At 37.1% G+C, this 17,820-nt stretch overlaps 2 protein-coding genes and 1 pseudogene across 2 annotated transcripts; 2 read left to right on the forward strand and 1 right to left on the reverse strand.

Moving 5' to 3' along the window:
* Positions 1–4,658: 4,658 nt before the first annotated feature.
* LOC110315608 (olfactory receptor 52N4-like) lies at positions 4,659–5,627 on the forward strand. The gene has a single exon (XM_021189622.1). The coding sequence runs from the start codon at positions 4,659–4,661 to the stop codon at positions 5,625–5,627; it is 969 nt and encodes a 322-aa protein (XP_021045281.1).
* A 7,806-nt stretch (positions 5,628–13,433) lies between these two features.
* On the forward strand, positions 13,434–14,392 carry LOC110315610 (putative olfactory receptor 56B2). The gene is given in 2 exon segments (XM_021189624.1): positions 13,434–13,992; positions 13,995–14,392. Coding segments are annotated over 2 exon segments (957 nt in total).
* Positions 14,393–16,936: 2,544 nt separating this feature from the next.
* Positions 16,937–17,820, reverse strand: part of LOC110315611 — a 2,851-nt pseudogene continuing 1,967 nt past the window's right edge.

Raw genomic sequence — 17,820 nt, forward strand, 5'->3', positions numbered from 1 at the left:
TAAGTGTTGGTCACTTGATGAGTTTGCCATATTTATTCAGAACAAGATTTAAAGAGTTTCAACCTAGTTATAACAACTAAAGCTGTAGCACAACTATGAATGGCTTAATAGAGGGTATGAAAATACTCTTCAGAGTACAGCACATATACCAGAAATACTTTTTCTACCTTTGAATCACAGATCCCCATGCTTTCTCTAATTTTACTATATGCTTTTTATTTGCACAGCTGCTACACAGAGTCCTGCTAGTCAAGGACATGAAGAAACAATGAGTGATGAGTTTCTTCCCTTTGCAATAACTTGTGACACTGCACAAGTGTTCATAAAAATGAATTTAATCTTTATTTCTGGTAGTCAGTTATATTTGTGTATATCCTATGTGCCTGTTCATGTAAGTACACATATGCACATAGATGACTTAGAGCTCTTTCCTTTTAATAAGAGCTGTGAAAATAATCTGAAATATATAATATATGTAAAGTATAAAGCATACATTTACAAGACTGACAAAAGAGATGAAGGAGCATTTTAGTATTCTTGGAAACACACATTTTATATAGGCTGATATTGTTCTTTTGATAAAATGTCACTTCAAGGCTCTTTTAGCCTTCTTGGCGTTTGTTGAAGACCAATTATTAATGGGAAGAAATTTCAGATGCATCAAGAACCTGATTATGTGATTTATGTAAAAGCCCTTTTTAAAAGTCTGTGTATTATCCAAATTAGGCAGAATATTAATAAGAATTTTAATCTAGAGACAAATTAAAGCAGTATAACACCTGACATTGTGCTCCACTAATCACTTTCTCCTCTTCTTTACTAGAGAGACATTTTCATTATTTTATTTTGTCTATTACTCACCTATAATTTAAGGATAATTTTAATTATTATATATATTCTTTTTATTGTTCTTTAAAACTAGCTAAATTATGGTGTTTGTGGTACTAGTCAAATTATTTATTTTTAGAAGAAACAATTGAATTTCTTTAACTAATTTTTCTTTCCATTTTGGGAGGAATTTTTCTTTTTTGTTTAGTTGTTATGAGCTTTGGGAAAATTCATGTTTCTGCTTATTTATAAGGTACGTATTATGGTTTTATGGTGATTCCTTTGTATTTTCACATAACAATATTAGATGGTTGTTTAATAATGTTTAAAGTCAGTTTAAATTTTATTAATCTGTCTATCTATTCAAAAATACCTTAACAGCTTATAAGTGTCATTAAACTTGGCTATATGCTATAAGTAAAAATTTTAAATAGTATTGTTTATAGCATTAAGACATTTAAAGTTATAAGTGATACCAAAATATAAGAACATTTTATACAATCATTGTGTTAAAATTATAAAATAAGATTGACCAACCTGATACTTAGTTAGCTACCTCACTCAGCCTTGATATGAGGGTTTATCCTAGTCTTATTGTATATTGCTACCTGGGAGCCTTGCTCTTTTCTGAAGGGAAACAGAGGAGGGGTTGATCTTGGGGAAGGGGTAAAGTTGGGAGGAATTGAGGGAGTAGAAACTGCTGTTGAGTTGTATTGCCTGAGAGTCTAGTAGATAGATAGATAGATAGATAGATAGATAGATAGATAGATAGATAGATAGATATTAAGTCAGGAATTGTGTGTTGCCCAAGACAGGGGTAAATATTTCTAAGGTAGTTGAAGTTTCAGAAGAGCTTTGGTATTGGTAATGGAAGCTAAAATGAAATAACTTGTAAAATATCTGAATGACATGCATAGGCAAAATGACATCATTAGGAAGGAAGTCCCTGCCCCTGTCCACCTGGCAGGATTATAATCATATTTCAGCTCCAAGAACAAGAAACTCGTCTTGCTAGGTCCGAAAATTTTCTTTAGCTTTATAATATTCCAAGAATATATATTATAAAGAACACTATTATGAACATGGACATAACAAAGCAGTGACTCTTGCGATAACTAGTCTGGTAGCATTCAGTGCAAACCCATTGAGGCAAACCAGGAAGAGAGGGAGAAAGAGTGAAATATCTTCAATGAAGGAAGATCTTATGGAAGAACCCAAGCACACCATACCATTTATGAGATTCATTTATTAAAGGAGTTTCTAGATTTCCAAAGCCTTACACTCATATAGTCATCATCAAAGTGCAACCTTAGTATAAAAAAGCAGCAAATCATCTGATACTTGGAAGGTCCAATAAAAACTAGGGTATAAGGAAATATGTCATAAAAATAAGTTAATTAAACTTGGAATCTAGAAGAGTAATACCTACAAACCAAGAATATTTTATATTGTGATGGCCAATTTTGTCAACTTGACAAGACTTAGAATCTTGTGGCCGACAAATATTTGGGCATGTCTGTGAGTGAGGTTCTAGATTGGCAATACCTACACTGAACATAGGTGGCATCATTCTATTTCATGGGGCTTCAGAATAAATAAAAACAAGAAACCAAGCAGAACACTCAAAGTTACCTTTTTGTGATTTCCAACTGCGGGTGCATTGTGCCAATTGCGTCATAAGCCTCATCCCCTCCCTGGCATGGTAGATTGAATCTATACCCTCAAACTGTAAGGCAAACAACACTGCCCTCCTTAAGGTGCTTTTATTGGATATTTGATCACAAAATGAGAAAAGTGAATTGTATGCTTAAATAGTTATTGCCATATTCACATGAAACAGAGGGTTAAATCTTGCCATTAATGCTTAAGAAGCCTCCCCTATACATTACTACCATTTGCCCCATTACAATGGCTAGCTACAAATCTATTGCTAAGATGGTAGTGTGAATCAAGTCTGTGAATACATAGAAAGCTCTCAATTCCATACCTGCTATATAGTAACATAAATATGATCTATTAATAAAAAACAAGAAATGAAAGACTGCATCCCAAGCATCTGTTGCATCATTGGTGAGATGACCTAAGACCTTTTCCTTAAGAAAAGGTGAAAGGCAGACAGGCATGATGGAGCATACCAGTACTCCTACTCAGTGGGAGACAAAGAGCAGGAAGATCAGGAGTTTAAGGTCATTCACAGCTTCATAGTGAAATGGAAACCAGCCTGGGCTACATCACTTCTTATGTTAATAAAAAAGAAAGGAGGGAAGGAAGCTCACAAGATCAAAAAGAAACAAAGTAACCAAATGGCAGTGAGTCTAGTTAGAAACAATTACATAAGATATAGCAATAATGTAGAAAAATAACAAAGCAGGCTACTATCTTTGCTCACTGTTACTCCTGAACTTGATGGTAAGATTCTATTGCTGAAGCCACCTTACATGTGGGCTATAGAGCATGGAGAAGTAATGCTGGTTGTGACCTGGTACTGCTCCCCTAACACAATGTGTTGCACAGGTTGATAGGGGAGAAAAGTCATCAATGCTCTAAGCCAGCTGTGACTCCTGCCAGCACAGTCAAGACTGACTTGGCAGAATACTTTCAGTAGGTCTCTTAGATGTTATTAGAATAATCAATGGATTTTTTTATTGGATTTAGTCCTCATTCTATGGGCTATATAAGTCATGCTTGGTACTGTAAAAGTGGGCATGAGCCTACAATATGGGCACATCATAGGTACTAGTGGAGATCTTACTACTGTTTTCTTTTGTAAAACAGATACAGTATTAAACTGTCTTCTAAGTACTTACCTGCATACCCATAGATTAGCATGGTTCCCAATCCTTACCTAGAGAGCCTGTTTTAGCAGTGAACAACAATTAATACAAAGAGAGTTGGCCACGGTGTAGAGCACTCTCTGTAACTGTGGAGTGTTCAGTAGTAAAGGGATCATGTGTATTATACCCACTCCCCTCATGGCTCAGGGAATATTGTGGATGACTGACCAGAAATATTCTAAGGGCTATATTGTAGGGAGGGCTGTTGTGAAACAATGTCTTCTAGAAATGACAAGGACATTTCTCTCATGAACTCAAAGTATCTTGCACAAGACCTAGCAAGCCAATATTTCATCTTGAATGAGGGAAGAGTTCATGCAGACTCACCTCTAGCTAAGAAGCATTCCCAGTTAAAAGGCTACCAGAGTAGGGAGACTTAGTGCTCTTTAGGAAAGTGGCACTATGCATCTTGTCCACACTGCAGTGGACAGTGCCATAAACATTCATACACAGTAATTATGATTGGACTCAGTGGGAAAAAGGTTCACCTTGAGGCAGGGCTTGGCAAGTGAGTTCTTGGAAGACTTATGAAGGGAGTAGACAAGATATATAGGAAAATACATTGTATATGTTTGGAATTCTCAACAAATTAAAAGTATATAAAATAGAAAAACTATAAACTTGTTATTTCTCCCTGATTTTTGTTTTAAAATAATATTCATAAAACAAATCACTTAGTACTTGTTAAACAAGTGAGTGTGGAAGTAATGGACAAAATAATAACTCAACAAGTTATTACTTAATATCTAAAATTTTGTGTGGGAATTGATTCCAAAGCCTTGAACATGCTAAGCAAATATTCCACCAATGAGCCCTATTACTGGTTTTAATTTTTAACTAACTAATTAGTTGTATGATAGTAAAATGACTACTTAACAAATGAAGAAGAGCTATGAGGATTTATCTTTCTCATTTGTCCTAATCTTGGAAGGTCGGACAGTCATACAAATATAAGCCTAAACTTCATTAGCCACTTTAGATGATGCCAGCCTCATCATGCTGCTGCTGAATCAAACAGAGGTGACTCCAGTCTCATTTATTCTCAATGGAATCCCAGGCCTGGAAGACATGCACATCTGGATTTCCTTTCCATTCTGTTCTATGTATGTAGTAGCTGTGGTAGGCAATTGTGGACTCCTCTACCTCATCTTCTTTGAAGACAGCCTTCACAGGTCCATGTACTACTTTTTAGCTATGCTTTCCCTTACAGACCTTGTCATGTGCAGTGCTTCAATACCCAAAACTCTCTGTATCTTCTGGCTCTACCTTAAGGAAATTAGCTTTACTGATTGTTTGGTCCAGATGTTCTTCATCCATACCTTCACAGCGATGGAGTCTGGAGTGCTCATGCTCATGGCTCTGGACCGCTATGTAGCCATCTGCTACCCTCTGCACTACTCCACCATTCTCACCAATCCTGTCATTGCAAAAGCTGGCCTTGCTACATTCTTGAGAGCTGTGGTGCTCATCATTCCTTTGATTTTCATCACAAAGCATCTGCCCTTTTGCAGAAGCAATATATTAATACACCATACCTACTGTGACCAGTTGTCTGTAGCCAAGGTCTCCTGTGGAAATATCAAGGTCAACATTGTCTATGGTCTGATGATTGCTCTCTTGATTGGGGGCTTTGACATCTTGTGCATCACAGTTTCCTACACCATGATCTTGAAGGCAGTGATCAGCTTATCTTCAGCAGATGCTAGGCAGAAAGCCTTCAGCACCTGCACTGCCCACATCTGTGCCATCATTTTCTCCTATAGCCCAGCCTTCTTTTGTTTCTTTTCCCACCGCTTTGGGGGGCACATCATCCCTCCATCTTGCCTCATCATTGTTGCGAATATTTATCTGCTTTTGCCTCCCACTATGAACCCTGTGGTCTATGGAGTGAAAACCAAGCAGATACGAGACTGTGTCATAAGGATCTTTTCAGGTTCTAAGGACATCAAATCCCACAGCATGTGAAAAACACGTTCATCAAGAAAAGGGATGAAATGGGAAGAAATGTTAAGAGAACACAGGATAATATGGTTTTAAAACAAAACCCATGTGCTCGTGTGTTTTATTCTTGGTCCCCAAATGGTCATACACTTCGGGAATGTTCTGAAAATCTTTCAAAGTAGGGTCTCGGTAGAGAAATTAGGTTACTGGAATCCCACCTTTAAAACTCATACGGCGTTCCACTCTCTATGTACATTCTGTTATGATGTGAAGACTTTAGTCTCTCATATTCCCCTGCAGACATTATGGTTTTCTAAATACTGGAACCTAGGAACCAAAACCAGAATCTTCTGAAATCATGAGAATAAATAACATCTCCCTCACTTCAGTTTTTCTCACAGGGTTTTTGGTCAGAACAACTAGTAAAATACCCCAAGAGAGGATTCAGGAGAAAGAACAGGAAGAGAGAGTATTGTTACCTGTGTAGTCATGGTCTAGAGATGTCTTTCTAAGAAACTAAGTTTGACTATGACATGGAGGATGTTGAGTAATGCATTCTAACTAAATTTATTTTCAAACGTCAATGTCACAGCCATGTCCTCCAAGTTTTTCCTCCTTTCCTTCCTGCTTTTATCATCAGTACAAATTTCCATGAACAAGTATGAGGAGGAGAGTAAAAAGAAATCAATGAAAACCTAAAGTAATTTATTAGAAGAGAAGAATAAGGCAGAGGGAGATCAGGCAACCACATAGTTTGTCCTGATGTTATTTAGAAGTCAGAATGTTATTGCAAAGGCAGTTGATACACTCTGCTGAGAAATGTGTGCAATGAGAAATAAGTGCCTCTCATTACACCACATTGACTTACTGAATCTGAGGATGGAAGACAGCCAGATCATCAGGGCAAAACTTGTGCCTTGTTGCTAATTGTCAGAAGTAGTTTAGAAAGGTGTGTTGTGAACATCAGTATAAATGTGTGTGTGTGTGTGTGTGTGTGTGTGTACTGATAAGTTTGGAATATAGAATATATATATAGAAAAAAAACTCTGAGAAAAACAAATGATAGTCATTTAGCATATACAAACCAGAAGCAAAGTAGAATAAAACAACCAAGACACCTAAGTGCAAATTTAAAAAAAAAAAAAAGAAAATGAAAAGATGGCAGAAGAGAAGAAAGTGCAGTCAGCCTGATGCTGCAGGGAATAAGGTGGATAAGGGAGATAGCAGCTGCCAAAGAGATGCCCTCAAATCTCTAGTCAAACACTTACACAAAATCGGAAACCTTAAAAATGCAGTGAAAAAAATGCACACTCCAGTTACAGGGAGTGACCACAGTCGCACTGAAAATCAAACAGGAATTTCGTATTGTAAGTATCTGTAACTGATGTGTTGAAAGGTAGGAAAAAGTGGAAGATGGGTAGAATGATGCATGCAGTAGCAGCAGAATGAGAAGAGAGACTTGGAACACTCCATTTTGTTTTCTATTAGAAGAGTGAGTTACCATTTTATTATTTTTATTTTTTCTTATTTTTTCTTATTATTTTCTTTATTTACATTTCAAATGCTATCCCGAAAGTTCCCTATACCCCCCCCCCCGCCCCTGAGGAAATCCAAAATATCATCAGATCCTACTACAAAAGGCTATACTCAACAAAACTGGAAAACCTGGATGAAATGGACAAATTCCTAGACAGATACCACGTTGTACATCGTGGTGCGCACTAGGCTCCGCACCACGATGTACAACGTCCACAAGCAGTCTATCAGACTTTCAAAGAAGACCTAATTCCAACTCTCCTCAAAGTATTCCACAAAATAGAAACAGAAGGTACTCTACCCAATTCATTCTATGAAGCCACAATTACTCTGATACCTCAACCACACAAAGATCCAACAAAGAAAGAGAACTTCAGACCAATTTCCCTTATGAATATCGATGCAAAAATACTCAATAAAATCTTCGCAAACCAAATCCAAGAACATATCAAAATGATCATCCATCATGACCAAGTAGGCGTCATCCCAGGGATGCAGGGATGGTTTAATATAAGGAAATCCATCAATGTAATCCACTACATAAACAAACTCAAAGAGTTACCATTTTAAACAGAACCTTTCTGAATTCAGCAGCTCAGTATCCTAGACCCTTGGTGAACTGCACTGTCAGGACATCATATCAGGTGTCCCAGAGTTATGTCCTGAAATGTGCCCAGCAGGTTACTTGTAGGATGCTATGAAGAAGTTTGCATGCAAATCTCTTAAGTATTGAGAAACGGAACTCTTGTTAGAGACAACTTTGTCAGAGGGAATATAGAAACAGGGTCCAAAAGGCTTTTACAGCATTAGAAAGGGCAGCCAAGAGGTGGGGCTAGCATTGCAAGCAGGCCTCTGTAGGGATCCACAGAGCCTTGACCTTATGGTGAAAAGAATCTCCCATTGGTAGGACCAGCATTTTGACTTAACTTCAGCCTTACAAATGGCCACTCAGGCATAGAAGCATATGTCCTGGGAAGGAACAAGAAAGTTTTCACTGAACATTCGGACAAGACTGCATCCAGACTCTACACCACCCAGCTTCTGCCCCTTTGCATTTGTTTTGACTGTAACACCCAGTGTCAGATCAGAAGGCCAGATCTCACTTGCTCTTTTCTTGTCCTCTCTTTATCCTCAGTTTCCTCTTCTCTTTTTATTTTCATAGACTTCACATGAACATGGTCCAGGCTGGCTTATGGATTCCCTATGTCTTAGTCATCGAAATGGACTTAGGTTATTTGCTTGTTTTTCTTTGCTTATCTCTGCATTCTACCTTTAACCCAAACTATTTAATGCCTTTTCTCCCTGACCCCTATGTATCGATGATTCTGCCTTCTATTCACTTTTAGTCCTCTACTTTTTCTCTATCAAAACATTATTAGTCACTAGTCTTACTCTACCTTATTTCTTCCTCTTTCTCCTCCACCTCCTCCTCCTCTTCCTCCTCCTCCTCCTCCTCCTCCTCTTCCTTCTATTACTCATACTCCTATTCTTGCTTTTCACTCATATCCACAGTAACAAATACCTAAATATAAGCTATACTATCTGTGTTCCTTCATTTCCTAAATTTAATGGGGTTTATAGAGTGATTACTTGTTATTTGTTTGTCACTATATCATTCTAGTGGACATGAATTTTGATACTGATCATTATTATAGGCATTATTCTACATTCAGGAGACTAATTCTACTGCCATGAATTCCTGCTTAGTATGAAAACGACATCTCAAGCACAGTACAACTTACACCCTCTTGATGTGGCAAGCTCTTTCTTTGATTGAATATGCTTTAAAAATGCAATCAATATCCTACACACTGCCCAATACAACAACATAAGAAACATGAAAAAAATGAAGACATAAACTACTGGTCTCACAATGATGTCTTCCAACAAGACAAAACCAACACAATTCTAAAGAATAATTAATGAATACATTTAAAGAAATCATACAGAAGACAAAAAATCCCTTGGTTGAATTCCAAGAGAACACACACAAATAGCTGAATGAAATAAGGAAGTCAGTACAGCATGCAGAAGTGGAATTCAATAAACTGAAATACTTGGAAAATAAGGCAGTAAAAAGTTCAGTGGAAACCTTTACAAATAATATAGGTCGAAGCAAGTAGCAGAGCTTGAAGTCAAAGCAGAATGTGGTACTTAATATTAATCATCATCTGACAGAATCACCGAAGGCAAGTCTCTAAATCTGTCTGAGTGGTACTGTCTAGGAAAAGTTAACTGAGGTGGAAGGATACATCACAATGTCAGTGGGACCAGTCCATTGCCTAACATCCTGAATCTAATTAAAAATAAACTTAGCAGGGAGTGAGTTTTCATCTTTCTTTGCTTCCTGATTGTGAGTGTCATGAAACCAGCTGCCTCACACTGTGGACGTTATTTCTTTGATGCCTGGATGAACTATAATTTTAAATAAATCCCTCCTTCCTTAAACTAATAGTGTCAAGTTTTTTCTTCTGCAGATTTAAGGAATTTATATACACAAGCAATTTGTACAGAGGATACCAGAGGAAATATTGTACAAAGAGTAAACAAAAACAAACAAACAAACAAACAAACAAAAACATTTCCAAGAGAGCACAAAGGATATAGAGTCCCAGAATGGTTAAGTGAAGTCTAAGAAAACAACACTGCCAGAAGCCATGAGCTTCTGGCCCCAGAAGAGGAACAGAGAGTTGAGTGGCCAAAAATCATCAGATCTTGGAGACTTTCTAAGTTACCTGGATGCTGAGTGGCCCTTGGCACCCAGTAGCCACAAAATAACAGGGATTAATAAAAACCATTCAATAAAAACTCACAAAACTAACAGTCTAAACTTGCTCAAAAATATACACAAACCAGAAAAGATATGAAATAAGACCCATCGTTTTTCTGTCTCTAGAAAACACACCTCATCATCAATGAGAAACACCATTTTGGAGCAAAAGATATTTTAAGGAAATGGGAAAAATAAAATAAAAAAAAAAACCATAAAAACAAAATCAAACAAACAACAAACCAAACCAAACCAACAAACAAAAATAGTGCATGTAACTATTCTATCATCTGACAAATAGACTTTAGATCAAAATTACCCAGAAGAGACAGGGAAGGACACTTCATTCTTTCTAAAGAAAAAAAAAATGCACCTGTATCACATTACAATTGTAAACACTTATGTATCAAATAGGAACACTTCATTTCACTATGGAACCACTATTAGATCTGAAAGCACAGGAAAAGCCCAACACAGTGATAGCTGGTGACTTCAATACTGCAGTCTCACCAATAGGTCATCCAGACAATAACTCAATAGAGAAACTATGGAGCCCAAAGCATCATAAGCCAAAGGTATATAACAGATTCTCAGAGAACATTTTCTCTAAACACTAAGGAATGTACTTTCTTCTCAGAAGCCCATGGAACTTTCAGAAATCTGACCAGATCCTTCAGTTCTTCCCTGGTAATATTTGCAATGATAGGCAGGACTGTGCCAGATTAGCACACACGTTTTCATGACTGTTCATCTGAGTAATGGCTGGGTGGGACCTTCCTTAAATTAATCAGGCAAGTCATCTGCAGGGTTCATAAAGAATTCTACGTCCAGGCTCTGGTGCCATGTTTACACCACAGCCTCTCACAGCCCGCACTATTCTGAACTTGTCCTGAGCTCATGCTCCCTCCTCTGCAATCTATTCACTCTCCATATTATCATCCCTTCTCGTCTTCAATGTGGGTAAGGACCAGCCTGGAAATTGCAATTAACAATAGTCCCATACAGGTGGTACCAGTCCTCCTGCTGCCTCTCCTAGCTGTTCCTTCTGTGGAGCAATATCTCTGTTTTTAAAGAATACTTAGTATATAATGCAATTACAAATGACAAAAATTTGTTTTAAGAACTTACTAACTTCTTTCTATAATCTTCTTTCTATAAATATTTCTCAGAATATATTAATTACAGGTTAAGAAGATATTTACTAGGTACTCCTACATTATGACTTTTCTCAAATACATTTTTATTTATTTTAAATCTTATAAATAGTAAACAATATACTATAGACATTAATATGCAACCAGTTTAAACAAATAGAAAATTAGGGTCTTTAATTTTCCTGTCATCTCCATCTCTACCTCAAACATTGATTGTCCAATCAAATCTGACTTACTAACATTTCCTGAATGTCTCAATGTGATAAAGGTTATTCTCAATCTCATTTCCAAATAAATAAACTTTGTGAAAATCAGAACCACTGTGACCTCGGGATCATTTTCAAGTTTTTAGCCTTGCTGTAGAGTTCTCAGTGATTGCTATTATTTCATCAGATATAAAGATACAATGTGAATTAAAGGTGAGTCTCTGAATGTGAAGGATTCAAATGTTTACTATTTCAAATTGTAACTCAAAGTCCTTCCACAGAAGTAAATGCTGAAATCATACAAATATCATGATTGCTATTGAAATCAACAACACATTTATCCTCATTACTGTCTCTGTATGGATACTCATAAACAGACATGTGCATAATACTAATGGAATCATTTTCTTACGTGCTTCAGGAAGTAGTAGTGTAGAAAGCTCCACCTGTTGATCCTCTTCCCATAGGGTTACCTTGTTTTCACACCAGTACTTTTGTCTCTAAAGTTCTGCTATATCCTCTGGGATACAGAACACAGTCTTCCATCAGAAGCTTATGTCAGCATTTCAGATCTCACAGGATTTAGACATGAAGGGCCATGTACATGGATATAAGTACAACACATATAGTAGAATTCTGATATTTGGGATCATCACCCTGAACATCTGAACCAGGTTATTCTCACCTCTTTTTTCATACAAATATCAGGATTGTTATTAAAGGCAACATATTTATTCTTTCTGCCAACTAAAATCTAGGTAAGAGAGGACATGTGACAGGCTGGCCAGACACAGGGTATCTTTGTAAATGGTAGTAGATCCACTGCCATGAAGCTTGGTTGGAGGGATGAGGCACTTTCAGTGTGTTCCAGTTGATTGTCCAATTGATTAATTCTTTATGAAAACAGCTTTGATTCCATTCACCCAGATCAAAGTCAGTCATGAAATGATTGCTCATTCCTGGGAGAAGGTATCCCCACAGTCTTTTCATTTCTGTATAGCTTTTCATGCTGGTGATGTTTATGATGATGATAATGGTGAAAAATCTCTATTTCCCCTAAACAAACAGGCATCATTGGAAATGGTGAGAGTTATATGAGAATAATGGCCAACTAAGAATCAACAGAAGAGATACTGATCAGGGTCTGGACACTCATTTGTCACGTGCTCTCCCTTGTTCTGAAGAATCACCATTTTTAATTTATTCTTTCAAGAAATTCTTAGACACATCTGTGTTTCATACATCTGAAACAGCAAAACGAAATCAGGTGAGTCTACTGCCATGCTGTGGGGAAAACTTGAGCTGCCAAATGAGGACATTAACATTTTAAGATCTTGGAGGTAAGTGAAAACTGAAAATCAAAGAATATGGGGGAAGTTGGTGTAGCTCCTGCTCAGTCACTCATCTTCTAACAATGCATCTAGTTTTACATTAACTTGCACATGTTATTTTGTGAATGTACATCATATAACAATAATTTTTTAATGGTTAAGTCTTTTGATATAACTCAGAGAAAGAGTATCTAACATGTAGGCAGACCAGAATTTAACTCACAGCAAACCCCATATTAAAATACACAAAATTTAACTATCACATCTTCATTCTAAACTCTAGAATATTTTATTATAATATTAAAATGTATTTGATTGATCACATGCCCATATATACATACTATGAATAAGGTTCTCATACCTATGAGTAGAAAGATTTCTGTCTTAATATGCACTACAATTTAAGATTTTACCAAAGAAAATTTTGTACATAGAGATCTCCACTGGGATCTAATATTATAGGGCTCCATAGCATCCCTTAGACAAATCAAATATTCCCATTATGCTGAAAATCCAGGTTATTACTGTTATGCACAGAGTCAAAAACATGCTACATAGAAGATCATTAACCATAATATGATTTCTCTAATGTTCTATTTCTGAATTAGGAGATACTGGGAAAAATGGTCTCCACAAAGGAATACTGTGAGTGATTTGATACATTTAAAAAAATATGTGCCAGTAAATATATAAGAGTAAAAAGAATCAGTGACAGTATGGAAAGATGAAGAGAGAAATTCATCTCTTGATATACGCTGATCTTATCTACATCCAACACTGTCACACAGATAATCAGGACTGGTAAACAGGCATTATTTTATTATTGGCAAAAGATGTACCAGATCCTCAGAGATTCCAACAGCTCTAGGTTCCAGGTGTCTGAGTTCATTCTCATGGGATTTCCAGGTATCCACAGCTGGCAGCACTGGCTCTCCCTGCCCCTGGCTCTGCTCTATATCTCGGCTCTCATTGCCAACATACTAATCGTGACTATCATTTACCAAGAGGCATCACTACACCAGCCTATGTACCATTTCCTGGGCATCCTTGCTATTGTGGACATGGGTCTGATGACTACTATCATGCCCAAGATTTTAGCCATCTTATGGTTCAATGCTAAGGCTATCAGTTTCAATGAGTGCTTTGCTCAGATGTATGCCATCCATTGCTTTGTTGCCATGGAGTCAGGCATCTTTTTCTGCATGGCTATAGATAGGTATGTGGCAATTTGCAGACCACTGAGATACTCTTCAATAGTTACTGAATCTTTTGTGGTCAAAGCAACTGTGTTTATGGCCATCAGAAATTGTGTGGCTCCCATGTCAGTACCAGTGTTGACTGCTCAGAGAAATTACTGTTCTCGAAATCAAATTAACCACTGTTTTTGTACTAACCTGGGGTCACTAGCCTTGCCTGTAATGACAGGAAAATCAACAGCATTAACCAGTTATTCCTGGCATGAGCAGTCATGGGAAGTGACCTTGGTTTAATTATGGTTTCCTATGCTTTGATTCTTTGGTCTGTGCTGAGGCTGAACTCTGCAGAAGCTGCATCTAAAGCCTTAAGTACCTGCACTTCTCACCTCATCCTAATCCTTTTCTTCTATACAGTCATCGTTGTCATATCCATCACCCACAGTGTAGGAATGAAAATTCCACTCATCCCAGTTCTGCTGAACGTACTGCACAATGTTATTCCCCCTGCTCTGAACCCCATGGTGTATGCTCTTAAGAACAAAGAGCTCAAACAAGGCTTATACAAGGTGCTTAGGCTGCATGTCAAAGAAGGCTAAAAAACCAGAAAATGCAAGTCACCTTTACTATTTCAAAAGTAGGCTGTCTGATTGTCCAGACTAGTCTTATAGGCATAATATGTAATATCCATGATAAATCTGTGTAATGTCTTAATATTTATCATCAGTATCACCTAAAATAATTTTGAAAGGGAGTATCACTTTTGTAGTCATGGCTGGACTAGAACTTGCTATATAGACCAGGCTTGCCTTGAACTCTGAGATAACTGCTTGCCTTTGTTTCCTGAGTGTTGGAATTTAAAGCTATGGGCTATCACATTCTATAAAAATACATTTCTTCAAAAACAAATATCATGTTATGTATCTTTTTTTTTTTATCAAAGTCACTAACATGGCTTTGACATTTCTAAACACTCATTGAATAGCAAATTTTATTCAAATGGATACATGAACTTCTTATAAATAAGAGAAATTTTAATTAGTGTGATACTGTGACATTTTAATGTAAATTCCTTAAATATGTACCCCCTTGTGAGAAAGATCTGCTGTGAAATGATGTTAATTTTGGTATTTAATTCATATACTTTGCCTTCTCTATGTGTATACATAGTTAAACAAATGCATGTGTACTGATTAATATATGACTATGAAATTATTTGGCTGCTTATGATCATCAGAGTGGTGGTAAGAACTGAAATCCCTTCTCGTTTTCCTCCTATTCAAGGTGTGTGGATCATCATACAGGCACTTGTGCTTTCTAGGGCTAAGCCAGTTAAAATGTGTAGCTATCAAGGAACTGAGATGTTAATGGAAACCCACATACTTAGGGATCAGTAGATTTAACACAGCAAAAATGGCCATCTTACCAAAACAATCTATAGATTCAATTCAGTCCCCATCAAAACATCCAGTGGTTTTTCAATGTAGATAGTCCTTTTGAACCTGACTGCATTCAACTTACTGTTTTGATATCCAGAGAGTAGCCATTTCACAGTGTGAGGAAGGAGACCAGGAAGTGTCAGCATGTTTTTGTTGTTAGGCGGAGATGCATAGGAGAGGCTTTTTTAAAAAAGGAAATAGCGGTTTTGAGGGTATAGTAACTGATTAGAGCATAATCAAAACTATAGATTTCATTTCAATGACTCAAGTAAAAGACAACAATTTTTTTAATTTAATTTTTATGTATTAATTTCCAAGATAGCGATTCAGTAAAGGCTTTCATAGGGAATATGAACGTTGATGTCTCCCCTGACCAAATGGGATAACTGGAAATGACACCAGCCAGGTTACATTACATTACATTACATTACCACAGACTGAGAAGAAATAGGTATAGGTGAGCTCATTGTTTAAACACCCTTGGTTGCCCACACTGCCCTTTAGAATGAGAATATAGTTAACTTGCCTCCAGTCCAGAGATGTGCAGATCATGTTAAAACAACAACAATAACAAACAAACAAACAAACAACAATTTAGATGTCTAAGCAGATTGGATGAACTCTCACTATCATCTTGAGAAAAGAAGACTTTTTAAAATTTCAGGAGAAGTAAGGATACAAACTGACTTTCTACATGGCCTGGCATAAGGTTAAAAGGAAATGCTTGCAAAATTGTCTTTTATAAATAATGATATTATGTTTAAGCCTAATAGATCTTCTCAGTAATGGAATAATTAATGACCTTTTCTTTTGGAAAAATAAAGTTATTTATTTATTTATTTATTTATTTATTTATTGTCATGCAGTTTTGAGACTTGGATTTTATTAATTTTAAGTAACAATAATTTAAAAAGTACAATGACTTTTCATATAACAGAAACATCTATACAATAAAGAAAACTGACCAGGGTTATGAGCCAATATATAATGATATTAGTTAATGAGGAAGCTAGAGATCATTGTGAATTACCTTAGGGAACACTTGCTTTTGCTGTTTTGGTTTTTAAAGGGTCCCACGTATGTACCCACCACTGGGCTCAAATCAACTTGTGAATTATGGCTATTGCTCCCTTCCCTAAACACAGATTAATGTGCATAAAAGCAGATTGTGGTTAACTAGCTGTTAGCTGTTATCTTATGGTCTGTATTCCAGTCTGAAAGGAACACACATTAACATCTTGTACAGTACTGGTTTTCTGGTGTTTAGGAATTCACTGGGTAAAGCCAGGTATGGTGGCAGAAACCTTATTCCCAGTATTTGAGAGACATAGGCAAGTTTGAGGCTAACCTGGTCTACATAGCAAGTTCCAGGCCAAGCCAGAGTTACATAGTTAAGACCCTGGCTTTAAAAAAGAATGTGACACTCATATTTAGGCAAATGTCAGAATATACAGTACCATCGTAGCATTTGCAAACATCAAGATAATACTGAGCATTTTTTTAAAGCATAGAGGTAAAAACTTCATAAGATGTGTAGTTTAATTTTTTTTTAATTTAGAATAAGTGGATCAAATTTCAATAGTGCCCCCTCACACAATCCAAATGAGAATGAATGAATTTTAGCCCTGATTTTACCACTAACAGGACCAAGACTGTGCACGGGTCACTATTCAAAGCCCTGTGAAGTCCTTTGAAGACTCCATACTAACTGAAAATGGGACAAAGAACAACTGGAAAATAAGAACAATACTGCTTTTCACACAAATGAAGACAGTCAACCAGCAAGCGTCCCAAATCATGTCTAGTTTCTAGTGACTCCAAGTTGGAAGTTCTCCACACCGACCTCCACTTAGGAACTGATCTATGGACTGGACCAGCAGGCCGGTGCCTAGGCCTCACAGGTCTGACTTCAAAGCTGATGGAGCACTTCAGTTCACTGAAGAAGGAAGCCTGGGAATGAAAAGCCTGTTCAACACTAACTTAGTCACTTACACTTTGAACCAGACTGCCATCAGTGGTAAATGGAGACCTTCCTGCTTAGTCTAGAAACCAAATAAAGCAGGCTTTCTCCTGACAGTACTATGTGTGTGTGTACAAAGGGCCAGTTTTATTTACAAACTTGTTAAGTAAACTCTACATGCCTGCAGGAAGCAGTAAGTGAGGCTGACATCTTTAAACAGCTCTGTGGCATCTAAATGTTTAAATCTGCTTGCTTGAGGGTCACTTCTTATAAAGTCTGGCCCAGCGTTATTAGTACTTTGATGAGGTCAAACCATGCCACTTGTAAAAGCCAAGGAAGGACAGGATCTCCCTAAGGACCCAGCTACCCATTACTGTTTGAAGTAGACTTTCTTCTAGTGACCATCCTAGCAAACATGACTGTGCACAGGATCAGTTACTTAGAAGTCAGCATGAAGACCAGCACATTGAAGACCAACACATGGATACTTCATTCCTCCCCAAATAGGGAATAAAATACCCATGAAAGAAGTTGCAGAGACAAAGTTTGGAGCTAAGATGAAAGGATGGACAACCCAGAGACTGCCCCACCTGGGGGTCCATCCCATAATCAGCCACCAAACGCAGAC

This window comes from Mus pahari, unplaced genomic scaffold, assembly GCF_900095145.1.
Source record: "Mus pahari unplaced genomic scaffold, PAHARI_EIJ_v1.1 scaffold_6798_1, whole genome shotgun sequence".
NCBI classification, from domain to species: domain Eukaryota; kingdom Metazoa; phylum Chordata; class Mammalia; order Rodentia; family Muridae; genus Mus; species Mus pahari.